Source organism: Citrus clementina, unplaced genomic scaffold (genome assembly GCF_000493195.1).
Source record: "Citrus clementina cultivar Clemenules unplaced genomic scaffold, Citrus_clementina_v1.0 scaffold_6, whole genome shotgun sequence".
NCBI classification, from domain to species: domain Eukaryota; kingdom Viridiplantae; phylum Streptophyta; class Magnoliopsida; order Sapindales; family Rutaceae; genus Citrus; species Citrus x clementina.
In genome coordinates, this window is record NW_006262139.1 from 17,136,931 (window position 1) to 17,158,323 (window position 21,393).

At 35.0% G+C, this 21,393-nt stretch overlaps 3 protein-coding genes across 5 annotated transcripts; all 3 read right to left on the reverse strand.

The window, feature by feature from the left end:
• Positions 1-3,116: 3,116 nt before the first annotated feature.
• LOC18039591 lies at positions 3,117-6,528 on the reverse strand. Of its 3 annotated transcripts, XR_002904786.1 has the most exons (5): positions 5,861-6,524; positions 5,480-5,549; positions 5,287-5,374; positions 4,251-4,304; positions 3,398-3,458 (listed from the first exon to the last, which is right to left on the reverse strand). XR_002904786.1 is itself a non-coding variant. In XM_006429449.2 (4 exons), the coding sequence occupies exons 1-3, from the start codon at positions 6,086-6,088 to the stop codon at positions 5,325-5,327; spliced, it is 348 nt and encodes a 115-aa protein (XP_006429512.1). In that variant the 5' UTR covers positions 6,089-6,520; the 3' UTR covers positions 3,117-3,458; positions 5,287-5,324. The 3 variants fall into 3 exon arrangements, 2 of the variants coding, with proteins under 2 accessions (XP_006429512.1, XP_024037205.1); XM_006429449.2 differs by lacking the exon at positions 4,251-4,304 and having other exon boundaries at positions 3,117-3,458; positions 5,861-6,520; XM_024181437.1 differs by lacking the exons at positions 4,251-4,304; positions 5,287-5,374 and having other exon boundaries at positions 3,323-3,458; positions 5,861-6,528.
• Positions 6,529-6,972: 444 nt separating this feature from the next.
• On the reverse strand, positions 6,973-9,104 carry LOC18039565 (putative pentatricopeptide repeat-containing protein At3g08820). Its single transcript, XM_006429451.2, has one exon. The coding sequence runs from the start codon at positions 9,037-9,039 to the stop codon at positions 6,973-6,975; it is 2,067 nt and encodes a 688-aa protein (XP_006429514.1). The 5' UTR covers positions 9,040-9,104.
• A 58-nt stretch (positions 9,105-9,162) lies between these two features.
• LOC18039358 (protein SCAR2) lies at positions 9,163-16,466 on the reverse strand. Its single transcript, XM_006429452.2, has 9 exons — positions 16,049-16,466; positions 15,398-15,561; positions 14,924-15,047; positions 14,692-14,818; positions 14,103-14,164; positions 10,361-14,021; positions 10,189-10,275; positions 9,966-10,070; positions 9,163-9,884 (listed from the first exon to the last, which is right to left on the reverse strand). The coding sequence occupies exons 1-9, from the start codon at positions 16,201-16,203 to the stop codon at positions 9,834-9,836; spliced, it is 4,536 nt and encodes a 1,511-aa protein (XP_006429515.1). The 5' UTR covers positions 16,204-16,466; the 3' UTR covers positions 9,163-9,833.
• Positions 16,467-21,393: the final 4,927 nt, after the last annotated feature.

Sequence of the window (21,393 nt, forward strand, 5' to 3'; positions counted from 1 at the left end):
GCAAGCTTAAGGCTTTAATTTTAAATTATTTTGAATTTTAAATAAGCTTTTACATATTTATCCTTTTATACTAACACCATACGTATTTTTATACTAACGGCGAGGGAGATATGTGTAATTACATTAATACTTTCTATCAAAGTGTTAATACTTCAAACCTCAGGGGAGGTCCCTCAAAATTACCCCAAAAATAAATGGGAATGAGAATGTATTGGAATGCAATTGATGTGTTTACTTGGCAAAATAGATGGAAATGAGAAATGGAAATGTGAATCAATTTACCAAAATACCCATAGTATTAATAATTAATAAAAATAATTAATTTATCATTAGTAACAATATTATCATTATTGTTGTTGTTGTTGTTATTATTATTATTAAAAATAATAATTAATAATAACTAAAATAATAAAGTTACTAATTTATTATTTTAGTTATTATTAATTATTGTTAATATTATTTTTATTAATATAATCATTATTAACATTTATTTTTTATTAATATTATCATTATTAACATTTATTATTATTATTATTATTATTAAATTTTATTAACTTTATTATTTTAGTTATTATTAATTATTGTTATTATTATTTTTATTAATATTATCATTATTAATATTTATTATTATTATTATTATATTTTATTAACTTTATTATTTTAGTTATTATTAATTACTATTAATATTATTTATTATTATTATTATTTTAATTAATATCATTTTTATAATAATATTTATACATGTATCTAGATAATGAAAATTACATTATTATTATTATTAAATTTTGTTAACTTTATTATTTTAGTTATTATTAATTATTGTTATTATTATTTTTAATAATAATAATAATCATAATAACAACAACAACAACAACAACAATAATGATAATATTGTTAATAATGATAAATTAATTATTTTTATTAATTATTATTATTATCATTATTTTTATTGTTAATAATGATAATATTAATAAAAATAATAAATAATAACTAAAATAATACAGTTAATAAAATTTAATAATAATAATTGTTATTATTAATGACATTTAAAATAATAAAATTAATTGTGATTTGAATGAGGGTAATTTAGGAAATATGAAAAAAGTAGAGGGATACAAAAGTAAACATATATTACATTCTCATTCCCTGATTTTCATTCTCAACCCCCCATGGGAATGAGATTCCCATTACTTATTCCCAAATTATGTGGGACCCACACAATTTATTCACATTCTCAAATTACATTTTGTCAAGTAAATATAGATTTCATTCACATTCCTTCATTCTCATTCCCTATTCCATGAAGTAAACACACCATTAAAACATTCATCACAAATTATTTGGCACTCGGGATGTTCATTAAAAAATAATACAATAAATTATCTTAAAAATCACAAAAAAAGAGACAATAAAATTCCTAAACTTTAGTAAAATGGTCATGAAAACGGAGTATTTTTAGAATGGCCACATAAATCATATTTTAGATAATTATGCTGTTTCACTTAATCTTATTTTATTTTATTTGGGTATAACTAATAAAAAAGAATTTTTATGACTATTTATAAAAAAAAAAATTATATGACCATTTTTTCAGGCCATAGGATGTTGCTACACTTCCCCTAAGAAAATATGAAAACTATACCATCACTTGATAAGCTTACCACTTTATTTTGGATGATTTTTTCTTTTTAAGATATCATTTGCGATATAAAATATTATTTGATAGATACATATTTGTCGCATTTTTCAGGTTGAAATTCCCATTCCCAGTACATTGATGGTGTGTTTACTTCCACGATTATGAAATCAGAATTCGAAATCGGAATCATTGACGGTATTTACTTCGTAAATTGGAGGCAGAAATTGGAATTAGAATCAAAATCGTGTGAGTCGCATGAATTTGGGAATGAGGAATGGGAGATTGATTCCCAAGGGAGGTGATGGGAATCAATCTCCCATCCCCAAGATTGACAATTTTGCCCCTCCATAAAATAAAAAATACCCACTATGTCCTCAATTAAAAATAATTAAAAATAATTATAATTAATTAATATAATTATTCTAATTGATTAATATAAGTATTCTAATTATTAATGTATTTTGAATTTTTGATTATTATTATTCTTATTATTGTTATTAATGATAAAAAAAATTTACAATTAATTAATATACTAATATATTATTAACAATAATTAATAATAGTAATTAATTTTAAATAAATAATCACAATAATTAAAATACAAAACAATAATTATGACAATAGTTCATTAAGTGCTTTTTAGTAATTTATTATAATATAATCCATTTTGATTATGATTCCAATTCCATAAAAAAATAAACACATTAATGGTAATTCAACTCATTATGATTTCAATTTTTATAGTAAACAATTTATTCTGATTGTCATTCCTCATTCTCATTCTAACCCATTCTCATTCCTACCTATTATAACTTCGGACCATTCCAATTCAAAATTAGTAAATATACCATGAGTCCAAAATAAATACTTATTCTAATTTTAGACCATTCTAATTCCAAATTAGTAAACCCACCATTAGACCAAAATAAATAAGCGGAATTGCCTAAACCTCTTTGTCCCTCGCAGAACCGTAAACAGAGAGCACATCGGCCATAGCGCGCTTTACGAAATGAGAGCCCAATAGGCCCAAATAAAGAAAGAGAGAAATGGGCCCAAACCAGAAGAGAATCGCGGACTTTTGCTAATTAAACAAGAACCAAGAACCAACTGAATCTTTAAACAACAAATAGCAGCATTTAATCAATCACGGCGGCCCTGTAATCCATGCGAGCCAATTCATTAGAATTATTTTTATGTAACTCATTTGCATGCTTACAGATTATGAGTTGACAGCCACAAGAATATTTATTTTTTATCATTATTTTTTTTGAATGGAAGAATATTTATATGCTGGTATCTAACTATGTCACTCAAAAGCAAGCACTGCTCAAAATTAAAATGGCTTATGTCGATCCAAAAAAAAAAAAACTAATGAATAAAAACATCACAACAGTCTAAATAAGATCCATCAAGGATTCAAACCAAACTCAAATCTATTGGCTATTGCCAATTAGCTTTAACCTTCAGAGTTGAGAGCACAGAGACATTTCTCATTAATAGAAGAGCAAAGACAGCTAAAAGCCTAAAACAAGCAGGCATCACAAACTACTAACCGGCAATTTGTTGAGGATCAAATGTAGTCCTTGAAACACAGTTATTTCGCCACTCACTATTCATGATCTTGAAAAATATAATGAACAAATAGTATTTCAAAAATTTAAATCCACAATGTATTCTTGCCTGTAAAACTGTAACTATACTTGTTTATATGATGAACAAATGGGCTTACAAAGTTACAAGTGGTAAAAACAAACCAACCAAAGAGGTTAAGAAAAAAGAATGTTACAGGCGTGTTTGAGGTGGTGAAGAAGTGGCAGCCCTACAAAAAAACAAGAAACACAGCAATCAGTATACATACATAGTAATATAAAAGCACAAGGTAGCAAAAAAATACATGCCGCTATAGGGAATACAATGTTCATCATTTGCCAAGGCATTAATGTTATTGCAAGTGAGATGCAGCACAACTGCAGAACACTCTCAATAGAGAGTCATACTGGAACTTGACTCATTCAAGGGCCATGTCCCCATTACAGATTATTGAAACTTAACTTTGTTTCAATGAGTTGTTCAATCACTTCATGCCTGCACTAATTCAGCTTGTTACCATCTTTTAAACCATGTTCAGTATGGTGACGGTTTTCATCTCTGGCCACTGAACATTTTATATGCTACAAATATTGCTTGCTAGAAGCCAAAAGCACGGGAATAAAAATGACAGAAAAATTTCACCTATGATCAGGCAGGATGAACTAAGCAAGCATGTATAAATATCTTATGAAATAAGATAATAAAATGACAGCTGAAGGTGCTTATGAATGCAATGGTTCATACTGTCCACTTTATTCAACAGGTAATTTTAGCCATTCATTTCTCTAATGAATCAATGAAAAAGAGATATATGTTACAAAAGACAGAAAATATATAAGGAAAGTGCAGGCATATAATTTAAGTAGCAACTAGAGATTATCCTCTAAATGAAACAACATTGAAGGCAATGTATACAAAATTTCAAGAGACAAAAGAAAAAGACACCTTTTCCTCTACTACATGATTAGGATTAGTTTTTTAAATATTAATAGAGTGTCAGCCTAAATGAATATAAACTTACCAATATTTAGAATATAATCATTTTCTTCTTAGCCATGCCAGTCAGTTCGCACACCTTAAAAAGATAACGGAAATTAGAATCTCTTGGAACAATAATACTCACAAGGCTAGTTTACCACATGCAATTACTTGCTGCCTTGACCATGTTAGATATTCTAAAATCCCATCGTATCCTATAAACTCAAAAACATTAATTACATATCACATTGGCTAGCAAAACCTAATAAGTTTCCCATCAGAAGCATCACAGATCCTAATACAATAAAGAAGACAAAAGCCCTCAGAATAGCACAAACACTATCACCATCAACCAACAGTTCATTTCTGTTTCCTGTCTGTTTTGAGTTTTCAAATGGTCAGAAAATTTGATTTTCCTGAGTAAATGTGTTGGCTAGAAATCCCTGAGCTACAAAAGAATGGTGGGAAAAATAATGTACAGGTTTTCCCTGTAGGTTCTGTTAAAAACTGTCCAGCAAACACAGAAGAATTGTGGGAAATTGAAATATATAACATTTTTGGTCATTCACCAAGTTGTTGATGATGTTTATCCCAACTGCCCTCAACTGATCGTCTTATTCAGTCCACTATGGATGAATCGCATCCTTTCAATCTTACTGGTCCTTCGAAGCATACCAAACACTACATAAGAAGAGTCATCCTATCTGTATTTTAACTGATCTATCAAATGGGTTCTAAGATTATGGTAATGACAATTTATACGAGGGTGCGTGCACTGAAAAAGAAAGTGTAGCAATTCAAATTTCCACTAGTCAGTTGACTTAAGAAGAGCTTGAATAGCCTTAAAAGGAAAGTGAATTGTCCAACTTAATAAATTTCAAAATATCAGTGAACTCCATAATCTCACACATAGCTTGCCTTAAATAACAACAAAACATAATCATAAACTATAACGCAACACAACCAGCTAAAACCTAAAAGCGTAGATGCCCAAACTCTTCATGAGCTTCAGGATTCGGGCTACCAAATAAAAAACAGGCGCAAGAAACAAAATAAAAAGCTAACAGACAGTAACTCACTTTCAATTGTTTGAGCAAGAAGCCTAATTTGGTCATTTTTAAGATTCTTCTTTCATTTCATCTGAATCCGAATCACTCGCGTTATAACCTAATAAAGATGCAGCAAGCCAAACAAGTGCCAGATCAATTAACCACAATACGAGGACATGCTAAAGATAATAAAAATGCATAAAGAATAAGAATATATGTCAACCTGGATGCTTTTCACCAACTTTCCAAACTGAGGACCGAGTCCTTGATGCTCTTGAAATCCAGATTCTTCCCTGTAATCGCAACAAATATAAACATAAGCAACATAAAAAAAACAGAAAAACCTGCAAAATAGACATCACAAAAGTAAGCTCTAACGTTTCACTAAGGCTAACCGATGCAGTGCAGCAGAGAATGTTACCAAGCACCCACTCACTTATACTCAATAGTCAGTGATTTCATTCGATTAGCTATAGTTGGTCAAACAAATTCAACCCCAGTGACATTTTAAAACACTAACATGATATTCTTCACTACCAGAAACCCCCCAAATCAAAAACACAAGAGCTTCATTTAAACCACAAGAAGAAAAGAAAAAGAAAACCTTCTGGGCATCTCTGGCAACACCATAGCCGCTAAAGTACATCTGACCCACCAGCACTTGCATATTGATATCACCACCTTTGGCTTCTTTAAGGGTGTCCCTAAACCACCGCTTCACGCAATCAGATACAACTTCTGATAAGGGCACGCGCGTCGTTTCACTGCTGCTGTTACCAGAAACGCTACTGCTGCCGTTATCAGAAACGCTACTGCTGCCAGCGCCCTCCATCTTCTTCAAGTTGCAATCTTTTGCTTGAACTTCAGTTGTCGATCGTGTTTCGGATGCGGGTTTTGGTTGTTTCGCTGTCTTGTTAAGAAATTTTTTGAGTTTTTATTCTGGTTTTGTTATTGGGAAACGATTTTCCCGTAAAAAAGTTTCTGAGCTTGAATGCCGGTCTATTTAATCCTTTTTGGCCTTTTTCTTATTTATTTATTAAAAATATTTTTTTATGTCAGATAAAGAAATGCGTTCAAATCCGAAAGAGAAGCCGGAGAATTTAGAAGGGTTTACAAGTTGAGTGGAAAGAAAAAGACCTCGCAATTTGCTATTGAGAGTCGTCAGTAAAACGACGTCGTTGCCCGCACTTGAGGTCCTTAGTTCCGGGCCACCGTTGACCTCTCTCTTTTGCTCTTGCCGGTGGCTGCTTTTTAATTATATAATTTATATTTTCACATAATTACAAAAGTGCAGATAATAAAATCTTACTTAGTAAGTAAGCATTCAACGAGAAATGCTTATATAGACATGACAAAATCTTACTTAGTAAGTAAGCATTCAAAACTGTATAATTGAGTAGGCATGACAAAGCAGCTCTTAAGTTTGCCAGATTGTCAAAGTGTGTTAATGCTTTCACTTATTTTTCTGCATTCGTTGGTTCGTACGTTGAGCTTCTAATGACAACATTAGGATGATAATTTTAAGCAGTTGAGCATCAGCCAGTTCAAAGTGCCGTAACCGACTCTACCCACTTCCATTTCTTTTATAATTTTTAGGTTGAAACTCATTCCAAGTTCAATAATAATATTAAAAACTAAAATAACCATTCGTTCTAAGACACGAGTCAATGACAAGCTTCTTTGAGAAAAATTAGCTTAATCAACTATGCTTTGATTTCACCAAAAATCTTTACATGAACATGAACCTTCGATAAAACAATGGAATCGGTTATTATCTCTAACAATTATCTCTCTACCTGTGATCTTTGAAATGAGCTTAATGGCTTCATGGCAATCACCACATACTCGAAGGTTTTTTGCAATTCGAATTACGTCTTTTGGAGCAGTGGTGATGAGACCAAATGCGAGGGCCAGTTTCTCACTGTGACAAGCAAGAAAATACTGCTTCTCTTCCTCTTCTATATCGAACAGCACATGGTCAGTTGTAGGAACAAAACCAGCTGCTTTCAGTTTTGTTGCTAACTCATCAAGCTTTGAATATATTTTCTCAGATAGGGGGTGGGAATTATCGCCCACAAGGAATTCATGAACAACACCATCTACCTCAACCCAGCTGCATCCGCGTATCTTTTGGATCCCTTTGTCACCCATCATTGACCGAATTTTTGCTGCGTCATTCCATTTATGACTGGCGGAATATATGTTTGATAGGAGAACATAGTTTCCAGAGTTCCATGGTTCTAATGCAATCAACTGGTTTAGTACATGCTCAGCCAAGTCAGTCTTCTTGTGCAATCTACATCCCGCCAGCAAGGCTCCCCAAACAATGGCATTAGGCTCCATTGGCATACTTTTGATCAACTCATGGGCTTCATCTAACTGACCTGATCGACCAAGAAGATCCACCATACATCCATAATGCTCAATCATAGGAGTCAAGGAAAAGACGCGACTCATGCTATTGAAAAACTGACGACCCTCGTCAACAAGACCAGCATGGGTACACCCACAAAGCAAGCCAACAAATGTGTTACCATTAGGTTGAATCCCACATTTCTCTAGTTGACCAAAAACCCCAAATGCAACTTTTACATATCCATTCATTGAAAGCCCAGATACGACAGCATTCCAAACCACTTGATCCTTATCCTTCATCTCTCTAAAGACTTTGCATGCTTGAGCCATTCTCCCACATTTTGCGTACATATCAATCAAGGTGGTACCCAGCACAGGATTCGATAGAAACTCATTTCTCTCCATGAAACTGCTAGCCCAAACTCCCAATTCTAATGCCCCTAAACTTGCACAAGCAGAAAGAACTCCGACCATAGTATAACGATCAGGTTTCAGATTCTCTCTCTGCATGTTATAGAACATATCCAAAGCTTCTTTCGGAAATCCATTTGATGCATAACCCTGAATCATGCTGCTCCAAGAAACTATATCCTTCTCAGGCATCTGATCAAAGACACGTCGTGCTTTCTCCATGTTTCCGCACTTTGCATACAAGTCCACCAAAGAGGTAGCTACAAACACATTCCTTCCCATACCAGCTTCGTTAACATATCCATGAATCCATTTTGCAGTGCTCAAATCCCCTAACTGAGTACACGCAGTCAAAACTCTAACAATGCTAAAACTATCAGGTTTCAAACCCCTATGCAATAACCTTCTGAACATATTAATAGCCTCTTCCAAATTCCCTTCATTAATGTACCCACTAATAATCGCAGTCCACGAAACAACATTCTTGTCAGGAATATCATCAAACACTTTAAGCGCGTCAGCTAAGTACCCGCAATGAACATACAAATTAAGCAAACTGGTTTTAACAAACTCATCGCAATCAAGACCCGCTTTAACGATAAGGGAATGACTCCTTACACCCAACTGGAAATCATGTTCTCTCGCGCAAGCCTTTAAGACGAAAGGGAAAGTGAAATTAGTGGGCAAGAATCCCTCATTGCGCATAGAATTGTAAAATTCAATGGCGTGTTGAAAGCAATCGTTAGAAACAAAACCTCGAATCATAGTATTGTATAGAAAAATATTGGGCTCTTTGGTTTGACTAAAGATGAGATGAGTGTAGTTTGTTTGACCAAAATGGAAGCAGGAGCGCAAGAGCAAGTTGAGAAGATAGCTGTCTTGATCGAGGCCGACGCGGAGGAGGATAGCATGCACATACTTGAGTTGTTTGATGGAGTTGAAGCCTTGAAGCAGGCGGTTCTTGATCTCCCGAGCCGTTGCAAATGCGGGAGACGTCGTGTTTGTCAAAACGGTCATCGCCTGTTTCCCGCCAATATCTCATTCAGATTATAGCTTTGTATTAGTTTACGCGAGTCAATTTACCATCACATGAGAGATTATTGAGGGAACCAGATAAAGAGGAGGAGGCATAGAAAAACAAAAACTCCAATTAGCTCATTAATGTACTTGTTTTATGCGTCACTGATGCCATTATTGCATTTTTCCCTCTACTTATCTCTATGGAGTGGACTCACAAAGTCACAATCGACCAATGCTTGCCTGTGTAACAGTGATTCTTCATGATCTTTGTATCCCGCCCTTGAAGACATAGAATTTCAGTGGGCTACCATATATTAGTATTTCTGAAAGTAAATCATACATACTAAAGCTGTCGGATTACATACAAAGAAGCAGCCGGTCACATGAACCATAAACTGCATGCAATTATGCATCATAAGCACAATGCCTGCATGAATACAAAATTGCAACCTACACTATTCAAAACTTATACCACACCAACAAGATTTACACCTAAAATTTTACCACAATGATATATAGAACTTGATTGGTATAGCGCTTGCACGCCATGCCTCGATGATCATTCTTTTGGTAAAGTCCCCGACTTTTTGTAAATACCATAGAATCATACGGCAACATATACATAATCAACATGAGAGTGAGGGGAGGAGGACGGCGAGACCATAATACATGATTTTTGCGTGGAGAGAAGAATACACCAGAGCTAAACATTCCTATTCACTATGAGGGAAAGAATAATAGCCTCAACCCATTTCAAATTGCGAGTCAAGTGCTGTCAAGGGGAGAAGTTTTCAAGAATCACTCCAATCTTCATCATTATCTTCATCACTTCCAGCCGTAGCCTATATCAGAATTTGTAACTTTTAATATGTAACACCAGTTCATAAAAATACACAGAAAGAGAGTAGGAGAGGGAGGTAGACCTGTCGAATAGCATTTGCTTTCTCCAAGATGGCAGCAACTCTCAAATTAGTTTTAGGACCCTGAATGCTGGGTCTTGACACCAATGCAGGCTTCAAGTTAAAGGACTGCAAGGAGAAAACAGTTCATAACTAGCAGTTTATGCAACCACTGATTTCTCATTTACTGAAAGAATTATAGGCTAGGTGACGGGTGGTGTTTACTGACATGAGAGTCAGGCCTTACCTTGGTTCGTATTTGCTCTAGCAGTGAATTTCTTTCATCAACCTTTGGTTCACTTTGAGGCTGAACCCTTTCGGTTACCTTTCTCAACTGCAAAAATTGAGATGGTTAGTAAGCAATACTTCTCCAAGAAAACAAAATGAAATCTGAAACGGACACCTGAAGTCATCATCACCTTGCTTTTGTCATGAGCAGCAACAGCATCAATAAGAGGATTCCGAGGACGGGGAAGCTTAACTGTTGATCTTCCATTTGCATGTCCAACTTCAGAGGTTGTTAATAGAGCAAATGGATTAGAAGGCCATGTTGATTTTCCCTCAGAACTTGACAAACCACGGTGTGGTTGCTCTTCAACCTTTCTAGGTGGCGGTACAGAGGTATCGGAAGGATTTCCATGTTCCTCTTCTGAAATTTCCGAAGTGTGTTGAAGTCCTGGCTCTGAAGCCGATTGTTTCAGAGGATGAATTGGTTTCTCCAGGGAAGATACAGGGTCATAGTTGGAAGCTGCATCTTCAACATTTCTAGGTGGTAGCACAGACCCATCAAAAGGATTTCCATGTTCCCGTGCTAAATTTTCTGAAGTGTGTTGAAGTGAAGGCTCTGACACCGATTGATTCAGAAGGTGGATTGGTTTCCCTGGAGATGGTACAGGGCCATTTTTAGAAGCTGTATCTTCAACCTTTATGGGTGGCAGCGCAGATTTATCAGAAGAATTTCCATGTTCCCCTTCAAAATTTTCTGACATGTGTGGAAGTCCTGGCTCTGATGCTGATTGATTCAGAGAGTGAATTAGTTTTTCTGATGAAGAAACGGGATCATGTTCAGAAGCAGTATCTTCATTAGCTGGTAAAGACAAGAAAGGGTTTGAACTTAATTGAACCACTTCATGCTCTGAAGCAAGGGAACCGTGATCAGGCTTCTCAGTTAAGAACGGATTCAGGGATTGAGTTCCCTCCAAAGGATGGCTGTTTGGACTATTTGCATCCTCAGCCATAAATGGCAATTGCAGTGGAGACAAAGTAGGCTGCATCGCATCACCCACTTGTTCAGGCACATTTGGCTTCTCCACTTCAACGACACTAACAGGCAAAAATGGATTTGCAGACTGCATTATGTCACTCTGTTCAGCTGGAAAAGCAGATTGTGCTTTCTCACGATCTCTAAATGGCAAAATTGATGGAAATGACTCCTGACTATGATCCATGAATTCTCTCTGTGGGGATAAAGGAGCATGTTGAATCTTCCCTAATCTCCACTGCATTGGCGGCAGAGGAGGCAATGGTGGCATCTCCTCCAGGTTGACTTGAGCTGCCTCAGGAAGAAGGCCAGAACTAGGAAAGACAGAACTCAATGGATCCAATTCTTGTTCAGTAATGTTGATTTCTAATCCAGTTGATTGTTGCAAGTACCCACACGGTGAAAGTTCGTTTGGAAGGTTTGCTTGACAAGATTCAGAAACATCATTAAAGAGTCTTTGCTGATCTGTGTGAATAGAAGATTGTATCTGTTCAGATAAATGATCTGGTGAATTAGGACTTGCTTTCGCTGCCATGCATTCCGAATCAAGTTGATTAGTTTGCAACTCCAGTGGCTGCTCTGAGGAAGTTTCTGGATCTGGGAGTTGAACAGCAGGTAAAGACATGGCATTTGCTCCACCATCCAGAAGATGACTCTGATGGAGAGATTCTGATTCCAGCTCCTGGTCACTGAGTCCTGAAGATGTGGGTGGAATGGTGACATCACCTGCAGGCAAACTATTTTGGGATACCTCAGCTGAAGAGTTCTGGACACCTTTAACCATCTCTGAATTCGACTCATCATGAGAGATCAATTTGCATGAGGCCGAGTCAAACACTTTAGGTGCAACTTGCATTTGAGTTGTTTCATTTTCTGCCTCTAGTCCTGTAAGACAATCATGGGAAACCACCTTATTAAATTCCAATCCATCCTTGAGGGGATCCTCAGTCTCAGAATTCACGGTATCATTAGATGGAGAACAGAGTGAATCCTGTAGTGGATAAACAACGTCAACATCATCGTCAGCAATGGCCTCAGCAGACACAACAGTGGCAGACACAGCCATATTTTCTACCAAAACACCTTCAGCTACTAAATCATCTAAGCCTGCATGATCCTCAAGTATTGAACAATCCTGGTAATTAGATGGGAATTCACGAGGGACAGCCTCTTGATCCACTGCATCTACATTGCAGGTGGATGCGCCTATTTTCTCAATGTCTGCAGTACAGTAAGTATTTGCTTCCTCAGAATAAACAGGTGTTTCTTCTACTGATTCAAGTTCATCTTGTGGTACATTATCCACAATATCTGATATGTGCTGCTCTTGAAAGTTACAATTCTGTGAAGTATCACTTTCCCTGTAGACTTCAGTTTCTGGCAAAGCATCAACATCTTCAGAGACTAAATCATCACGCTTCCCAACGTCTGAATCTTCTACTTCTGACAAAATTGAGTAATGGACCTGCTCTTCTGCAGGTGAAGAAGTATTTGACCGAGGTGAACCAATCTTAATGTTCACTGTGTTATCTGGATTACTTTTTTCTGCAAAATCTTCAGGAGCCAGCTCTGAATAGTTTGATAAATGTGATGAAACATAAGAAGAGATATGGCAATCTCCACCATCCAACTTATCCAGAGAATGGCATTCAGCAGAAACTGTAAAAGGACTACCATTCGTTGTTTGTGAAGTTGTGTCAGTAACAATTGCTGAAGATTCAACCAAGTTAGTCTCTCTTTCATCAGTGTGTGATAATGCAGAACCAAGTTTCGTTGGCTCAGAGGGTGTTTCATCTGGATGGTGTTGCATTGAACTTGCTGTAGGGTCCAGCGGATGCTGAGGATGATTTGAATCAGCAAGAGAGGAATTACCAGATACTTCTCCAAGACTATTGATATTATCTTCATCAATGCACCTAACTGCCATATCTTCAGGAAACTGGTTGGATTGTGCCTCAGCATGTTCGGGCATAAAAGCTTCAGAAGCAGGAACCACTATAGCTGATCCTTCACCATCCGATGGTAGAATTTCCCCCAAATTGCTGAGAGTATCAGAACAAGAAAAGCTAGATCTTCCTTTCTTCAATGAATTGTTCCCATCATCAGATGCTGAAACGTTTCCAATTGATTGAGAATCAGAAGAATGGGTTTCGAACTTTAGCAGTTCCCCATTCCTATCAGGATCCACACCACGTTTTGCAACGTTCGAGAAGCCACTATCAGATTTAGGTCTATACACATGGTCTGTTTCCATTTCTGACTCCATGGTAGTAAGAGCATCCATGTAATTGTCAACCTCACTAGTCATATCATCAGAGTTGTCCTCATCCACACTCCCCTCTCGTTTTCCTTCTCCATCAACTGCTATATCCCTTTCAACCATCACTTTAGGATGGATAGAAGGAATTTCTTCTCTTTCACCATCAGTACCTGGTTCCGGCACCATCACAATCTGTCTGTCATTTCCGTACAGCTCATCCATAGATGGCTTTAGAACTACTTCATGTGCATTAGGTGAAGAACATGTGCTTTCCTTTCTTTGTGATTTTTCTTTAACAGGACTTACTGTAGTTATCTCATATATTTCAAGCCCTGATTCACTAGAATAATCTGATGCCATTTTCAAGGGCAACGGATTAACAGAAATTTCCCGAACCTCATCGCGCTCTGGAGGAGTTTCCAAGAATTTTTCCATGTAACTTTTCCCAGATCTTGAGTTAAATGGAGATGCGTCCAATTGCCTTTTTTTTAACTTCACAAGACGTGCAGGGTCACTGAGGCCCTTCTCAACACTCTCCTCCAAAAACAATTGATGCAGTCTGCACATGTAAAATAATTTGAGTCACTTTGCCACTTATCAATCACAAAATAAGGCATAAGAATGCATTTAGAGGCCTCACTTGGCATGTGATGTTGGCACAATTTCTGGGGTTTCTCCATTCTTCCAGCGTGATCCTTTCTTCTGCAGAAATAAATGATAAAATTATACCTTAGTCATATGAGGGCACAATTTCATAGAACAAAAGGAAGAACACCAAATCCACAAAAAAAAAAAAAGTCATAATAACTACAATAACCAACTGCAGCACTTGGTAAATTAAGTTAACTAATGTGGACTCTAGTTCAAGGACAGAGCCAGAAATTTAGTTCATAAAGGGGTAATTTAACAATGTATTCAAGAGAAGTTATCACAACTTCAACTCGTCAGCCATTTCAATTATGTTCACAGGGGCAAGGGTCTAAATTTTTCAACTCATAGGAGCATTTTAATTAAGTTCATAGGGGCTTAAATCATGGATGTCATTTACGATATTTTTTAATTATGCGAGGGTAGCTACCCCCACTTGTCCAATGCTAGTTCTGTCCTTGCTCTTGCCCACATAGAATCTATAGATTAAAGTACAAAAAACAGTACTCCAATGCTTAACCCAAAAAAAAAAAAAAAAAAAATGTGTTCACCATATGGTGAAAATCTGTTCACTGCAATACCTTCACTTTTCGGAATTTCTTTTCCCTATGGACTTCTAGAGATGGTTCAGAAGGTGCTGTTTCAACTTTAAAGAATGACGGATCAGTGTAACGCTTCAAACATGCCCCAGCCCCAGCAACATCAAATCTGATAAATATCACACAACAATATTAAAGGTTTCAGCTTTTAAAGCAAACATTTAAAAATTTATTTGAGAATTGCTAAAATTTAAAAAAATTCAGCGAATCATACTTGTCAAGAAGAAATAATCGCGGCGGACCCCTGCATTCCTCATAAGAGTCCATTACACAGCGAGGTAAGTCTCCACGAGTGATCAGATTCTGCTCCGTGCGTAGATTAGGATGCCAGTCAACACCTGAAACAAAATTATGCATTTAAATAACTATCAACTTTTAGCACGCATTTCAATACTTAATTTCTACAGACACAGTAACCCAATCAGGTCCTCAAAGAAATTGTTATAAACTAATACACAATATGAAATTCATAAGGATCCTGCCCTTTGAAGCTCCAAATGCAGAAACATTTGAACTAGTACTATGGAAGCTTGCAATGGGGAAAGGAATTCCATGTTCAAATTATCCAAATGTGTATTAAATCTTTATACATCACAGGAAAGCAATCAAATAATTAAACAATAACAAGCATGCTTAACATATACAAATCTACAGTAAAAGATTAAAAGAGCAGAGAAAATAGCCTGACCTGCATTGGAAAAGAATGATGTATGATTGGTTTGGGACAAAAATGCCTTCTCAATTGAAGGAAACTCTGCCTCAAGTTGCTGGACACGAACCATTAGACCATGGCCTCTTGCAGCAGTCGCCATTACTTCTTCATGCAAGTCGTGGAATATCTCAGCAGCAAACCTATGGCAACCACAAACAAAGAGAAACAAACAAATAAATTATCAAATTTCTCATGCTAGCTCTGCTAAACAATTCGTGAACGAAAATTCACAGACAACAATCCATTATAATGAAATGCTATTGAGCCACAATTTAAAAATTCATACATTAAATTCAACCGTCAGTTAGACCTTCTGTTATCCAAAATCTTCTCTGAATTTTACCAATAAAAAAAAATTGATTAATCTAATTGAAAAAAATAAATAAATAAATATCAACATCGAAAGAATCCTGAATCCGCATGGACCTAGAAGATGGCAGAAGCAAAATCATCTATTCAATGTAATATAAAATCTGAATCTAACTCTAATTATCAAATTCAAAACGCAAGTTTAATATTAGTAAAATTGAAAAAAAAAATCAGACTCTAGCAAGTTGGCATTAAGCTTAAAAATCAGAATTCGAGCTCAGACGAAGCCGAATTTGTAAATCAGAAGCTGAAACTCACTCGGCGAGGTCACCGAGCTGGCGCAACACGCCGACGAGGCCAGCCATGGCGACTCCCTCAAGAAGCGCTTCGGGATCATCTCTATCCGCAGCTTTGTAAAGCTCCGGATCCGCCAAACTGTACTCATTCCTTATCTGGTACCTCGTCAACGGCATTCCTCTTCTTCTTTCTAGTTCTCTCCTCGCAATTCAGCCACTCGAAACCCTAATTTCATCAAAAATCCTTCTCACATTTGCATTTCCAGTAAAATCGAGCAGAGAGAGAAAAATAGACTGCGATTTTTCTTGGGGATTGGAATTGTGAAATGAAATGAATGAATATACAGTAGTCAGAGAACGTGAAGAGCGACTTGTGAGAGTGAGACAGTATTTAATGTGATCTTTTTTAATTTAATTTTTTTTAACGTAATCGGGGATTTTTTGAGAGAACAAATTTAATTTAAAACAAAAAACAAAAACCGTGAGGGTACAAAATGTTTCGTCTGCTCGGCGCGCATCGTGCCGATTATGATGCACTCGCCGCATTGGATCGTGTTTATTTGAATTGTTTCATTTTTAATTGATTACAATAAATACTATCTTAATTGACTAATTGTTAGTCAAGTCCCAATCAGGTGCTTTCGGACCAGGGAAGATTAATGTCTAAACTGATTAAATTCGCTAATACATTTTCTTGATCCAACGGTACGAGATAGTAATTAGAAATCAATCGGCATAGCATAGACTCGGAATCAGGGGATTACTAATTAATAATTTGATCTACATGCTTAAGCGTGATCCTATAATAATTTCCAATAACAGTAGCTCAGATCATTTTACCAAGTCGACCGTGGAGAGACAATGAACAAAAACGTGGGCCCAGGAGAAAAAGAAACAATTGTTACGTTTTTGGTTTCATTCCGTCATGGTCCGCATACAACATAAAATAATATAATTTATTTAATATTTCGTTTATACGTACCTGGAATTATTTATTTTTATATTTTTCAAGTGGAGCCCACGAATGTTAAGACATGGGCATCACAATTCACTTATATCGACACCATCGCGGTCTCGTTGAAGTTGATAATAACATTAGAGGTGTTTAAAAACCTCGAAACAAAAAGGAAAAAAGGAAAAAAAAAATGATAAAATTCGAGGATAATGGACCCTAATTAAGGAGAATAATCAGGACAAAGACCCTAGGCGCAAAAAATAAAGCAAACCAAACAGTCGCCTGATAAATGAGATGATGTAACGTCTGGTGATCTAACGGCTGTGCTTTTTGGCTGCAGCTGACGTATCAGTACTACTTTCCAACAGTAGTGAAATCAAATCTGGGAAGCTTCATTAATGTTTTTGTCTTTAATAGATTTTTTTTTTTTTTGCCTGTTTTCTTTTCCAGAAGAACATTTCCTGAAAGGTGTCATAATTACTTGATTCCTAAATTTTGACAAAAAAAAACTTGTACCAACTGCACAATTTATTTTTATACGAATCTTTAGAGTTAGGTTCCCAAAAAAATTTTAAAAATTTAATATTTTGACTATGGTTACAGTTAAGTTACAATATTAATCAAAGGAGGGTCGTTAAAGTTAACCGAACCGTTAGAAACGCAAAGAATAATACAAAAAAAAAAATTGTGAAATGTAGTGGAAAATTGATGATTAACTTATCAATTTTTTATCCTGTGTAACATATAATATAAGGTAAGCAGGTAGTGTGGTTGTTCTGATATAGAAATACAAATGGGTTTTGGGTGGAGCTTCATTGGGAGAAAGTTATTTTCGTGTAAGATAATATAGTTGTCATTTTTCATTGATTTTAAATTTTGATGGTCCCCTTGTTGAATTGAATCATCCATCTCTCAGTGCCAAGAAGCTAGCTTGCTAGTAGCAACATTTAAGCCGAGTTTGTATGTTATTTCCAATTATTAAATTTGTTATTTTTCTTCTTATATTGATGTTTTTATTTATGTAGGAAGATCTGTTATAATAAAAAAAAAATGATCTCTTTTTAGTAAAGTTGTGATACTAATTTAATATTAGTAAGATTAATCTCACAGCCTCCTCTAGCATCCCACAATTTTTATTAAAAAAGGAAAATTAATGATGAAATGTGTTCGACATTAATGAAATTTAAAATGAATAGGTATTTGATACCCAAATTATAGAAAAATTAACATATTTTAGATTAGTAGATCTTGTAAAAAATGGACAAATAATTCGCTATAGGAATGGATTTAGCTTTATATTGGTAAGTTTGGACAATCTTAGAATCAAAATGCAAATCTCAAAACAAAATGGCATTTCTTCATTTGCAAATGAAGCTGAAATGGGATGAAAGCGGCATCAAACGATTGGGGTCCACTTACGGAGTTGGTAAGAATCACTAGGTAAAAATAATTCCAAAGAAAGTATTTTAGTACGTTATGTATTTTTAAAATGTTTAGTTAAAGAAACTGTTAAAAGAAAAGAAATAATGAGATGGGATGACTTAATATAAAACTAATATACATAGATATAATCATTTAATCTTTGCTTGTAAGCTTTGGTTGATAGATATGGTGGGCTGCTTTCGTCTCACATCACCGCTAGTGTATTTGAAAATTGCGATTCATTTTCCAACAATAACATTAGCAACCACAACCACTTTTGGGCAACGTGTTCACAAATTTAGGCAGCTAAAACATAAAAAATCATTGTTGCACAGTTGACTCCACTATCTGTCACACTGCTGCTTCTTTTTTCTAAGCAAAGAAAAGAGTGTTTTTTGTAAATTTTCCCGGAAAATTTATACACTAGTGGTGGTTGTTATGGAGTTTATTTATATCTATTGATTTGTTGTAGTAGATGGTGTGATTATGACGGTGAGTAGGAGCCGCCAATGGAGCCGTATTGTTTGTTAAATGGGTTAGAAAATTAGAAAATTAGAAAACGGACTATCTAAATTCTAAAACATCTATATTACTCATAAAATTGTTCGCATATTGGGCTAACTTTGGATCAAATGTGGGGGAGAAACAAATGATTTGAGCTATACACAGTGATAGAAATCTCTAGAAACTATCAAAAGTAGTGACGGGGATCAATTGTGCGTAAATTCCAATAATGCTATATAATCCAAAATGTTTGCCTTTTCCCCTTCTGGGCTACTTGAAAAATGGAAGGCCAACTTTATGGGTAATAGGCCCTACTCATGATGCAGTTTGGGCTTCATCTTTTTCGGGTAGAATTAAGCTTTTTAAGATTTTTTTTTTTTTTGATTACATGAGACTATTGCTCAAATTACAGTTCAAATTACAACTCATATTACATGAGAGTATAATTAATATGTACAATCATATATTTATACTGAGCCCTATTGATATGAATACTGATATGACACCGCTCAGATTTTTAACCCTCTCAAATATTCGAGGGATGTCAAACTCTCATCCTGGGAGAAAGATTGTCTTCACTCGAGCTCAAGGGCTCCAAGGAAGAATATTTAAATTAAATCCCTACAATGCGACTGCGGGGGCTCGAACCCCTTCCCTCACATTTGTGAGGGAGGGGCTCTAGCCACTTGGGCTAAGCCCAAGTGGTTTAAGCTTTTTAAGATTTGAAATCGACAAAGCAATAAAAACACTTTAATTTTTTTTTAATTCAAATACTATCGGATTTATTTTCTTTAAAAGAGTTCTTTCTCGACGAATTAAGGATCCGGCCCACCGGTAAGCCAAGGTCTCAATGACGGTCCGCTGAATTTAAAAACAATGTGAAAATATTGGTTTGATCTTTGAAATAATGTTAATACCAAATATTTGAACACGGAGACTTTGGCTCATTGTATACATATAATTGCCGGTAGTTGTCTTTCGAATGGACATTTGGGTAAATAGGAGAAAGGACCATAAACATTAGATAAGCAATTGGCTGAAGCAAGCTGAAGAAATTGAATAAATTTTGAGAAAATTTAGTGTCTCATTATGATGCCTCAAAATTGAGCTTGTGGGTGTTAAAAGCTTTCTTGGCCCTCGCCTCTATTGTTTGCAGATGTTGATAGAACATTAGAGCTTTTAATACGTCAAGGTTGGGCTGCTTTTTCCGAACGTGCTTTTAGGTGGCAAAATTGTAAACCGACCAATTTTTTTTTTTTTTTTGGGTTATGGTTGCTAGCATCTAAGCTGTATCTTTTTTATCCTTTTCATCTCTCGGCGCTATCGCATTTATTATTATTAAACTGGTGAAAATGACATGTAATTTACTCAATTTGGCACTCATGACAATTGAATCCACAAACTCGTAAATCTGTCTAAACTCGCCTGTTAAAACCCGTCCGCTACTGATAGTTTTATGGGTTGCAGGCGGGTTTGATATTATAAATTGAAATCCACACTAAGTTACAGGTGGATTTAATATTAGCAAATATCCAACAGTTACCTGCATGAATATCCGCCAACCCATAATTTTTTTAATTATTTTTAATTTAATTTTAATAGAAAAATATTAAATCTAAAAATATACTTATTGTAATTCTGATTGAATTTTCTTTAACTTAATGCATGGATTATTATATACATATTGTAATTTTACTTATTATAATTTTGTATGGACTATTATTCTTTAAGTTAATGCATGGATTATTTAATTATTATAATTCCGTTCTTTAGATTAGTATCGAAAACATATTATTCTTTAGAAAATATTAATCTTAATCATTATTGTAGGAATCGTGTTAGTGGTAAATCAAATAAATACATTTTCTTTGAGCTTGTGTTGAATGACAATATGAAATGATAATTGTTATGTTTAGATACTATTTTGTGTTTTTTTTTATGAATTTGTGTATTTTATACTTAAATATGAGAATTTGTATTGGCTTGATGTTGGAATTTTATTTTTCTATTTACAGTAGTTAAATTTAGAATTGAGTATGTTATGTGGAATTTTAGGTTTTTTTTTATAAATTCACCTATTAAACATTTGTAATTTTAAATGTAGAAACCCACAAAAAATCCACTAAATATCATTGCGGATTTGGTAATTGTCAAAACTTGCAGGGGGCGGATCTTCTTAAAAAAATTAGTTTGGTAATTTAAATTTTGTGTGGGTATCGGTTTAGTAATGGCAAACTCGCTGCGGACAGTGTCCATTACCATGCTTACTCGTCACCGTTGTCAAATCTCAAATGCACAATGATAGTTGGATATTTTCAGCCTAATTGTCGACCACGACATAATGATTGTGGTATTTATATTTTTTAGAAAATAAAAGTGTTGCACTTGAAAATGATTATATATACATGCATCAATCTAAAAGTTTAAATTTGTTAAAATTCGGAAAAGCTATTAAACTATGTGGTTTAATAGTACAATGATCGTGA

Bases quoted from the DNA above. Each gene is read 5' to 3' on its own strand.
- LOC18039358 (XM_006429452.2), bottom strand. From the start codon at position 16,203: ATGCCGTTGACGAGGTACCAGATAAGGAATGAGTACAGTTTGGCGGAT. The intron at 15,048-15,397 runs GTCAGGCTATTT...ATTTTGTTTCAG, and splicing joins ATCATTCTTTTCCAATGCAG to GTGTTGACTGGCATCCTAAT. The intron at 10,071-10,188 runs GTAAGGCCTGAC...TTCTCCTTGCAG, and splicing joins TAGAGCAAATACGAACCAAG to TCCTTTAACTTGAAGCCTGC.
- LOC18039591 (XM_024181437.1), bottom strand. From the start codon at position 6,088: ATGGAGGGCGCTGGCAGCAGTAGCGTTTCTGATAACGGCAGCAGTAGC. The intron at 5,550-5,860 runs GTTTTCTTTTTC...TTGCGATTACAG, and splicing joins TTGCCAGAGATGCCCAGAAG to GGAAGAATCTGGATTTCAAG. The intron at 3,459-5,479 runs GTTGACATATAT...GTTTTTTTGTAG, and splicing joins AGTTGGTGAAAAGCATCCAG to GGCTGCCACTTCTTCACCAC.
- LOC18039565 (XM_006429451.2), bottom strand. From the start codon at position 9,039: ATGACCGTTTTGACAAACACGACGTCTCCCGCATTTGCAACGGCTCGG.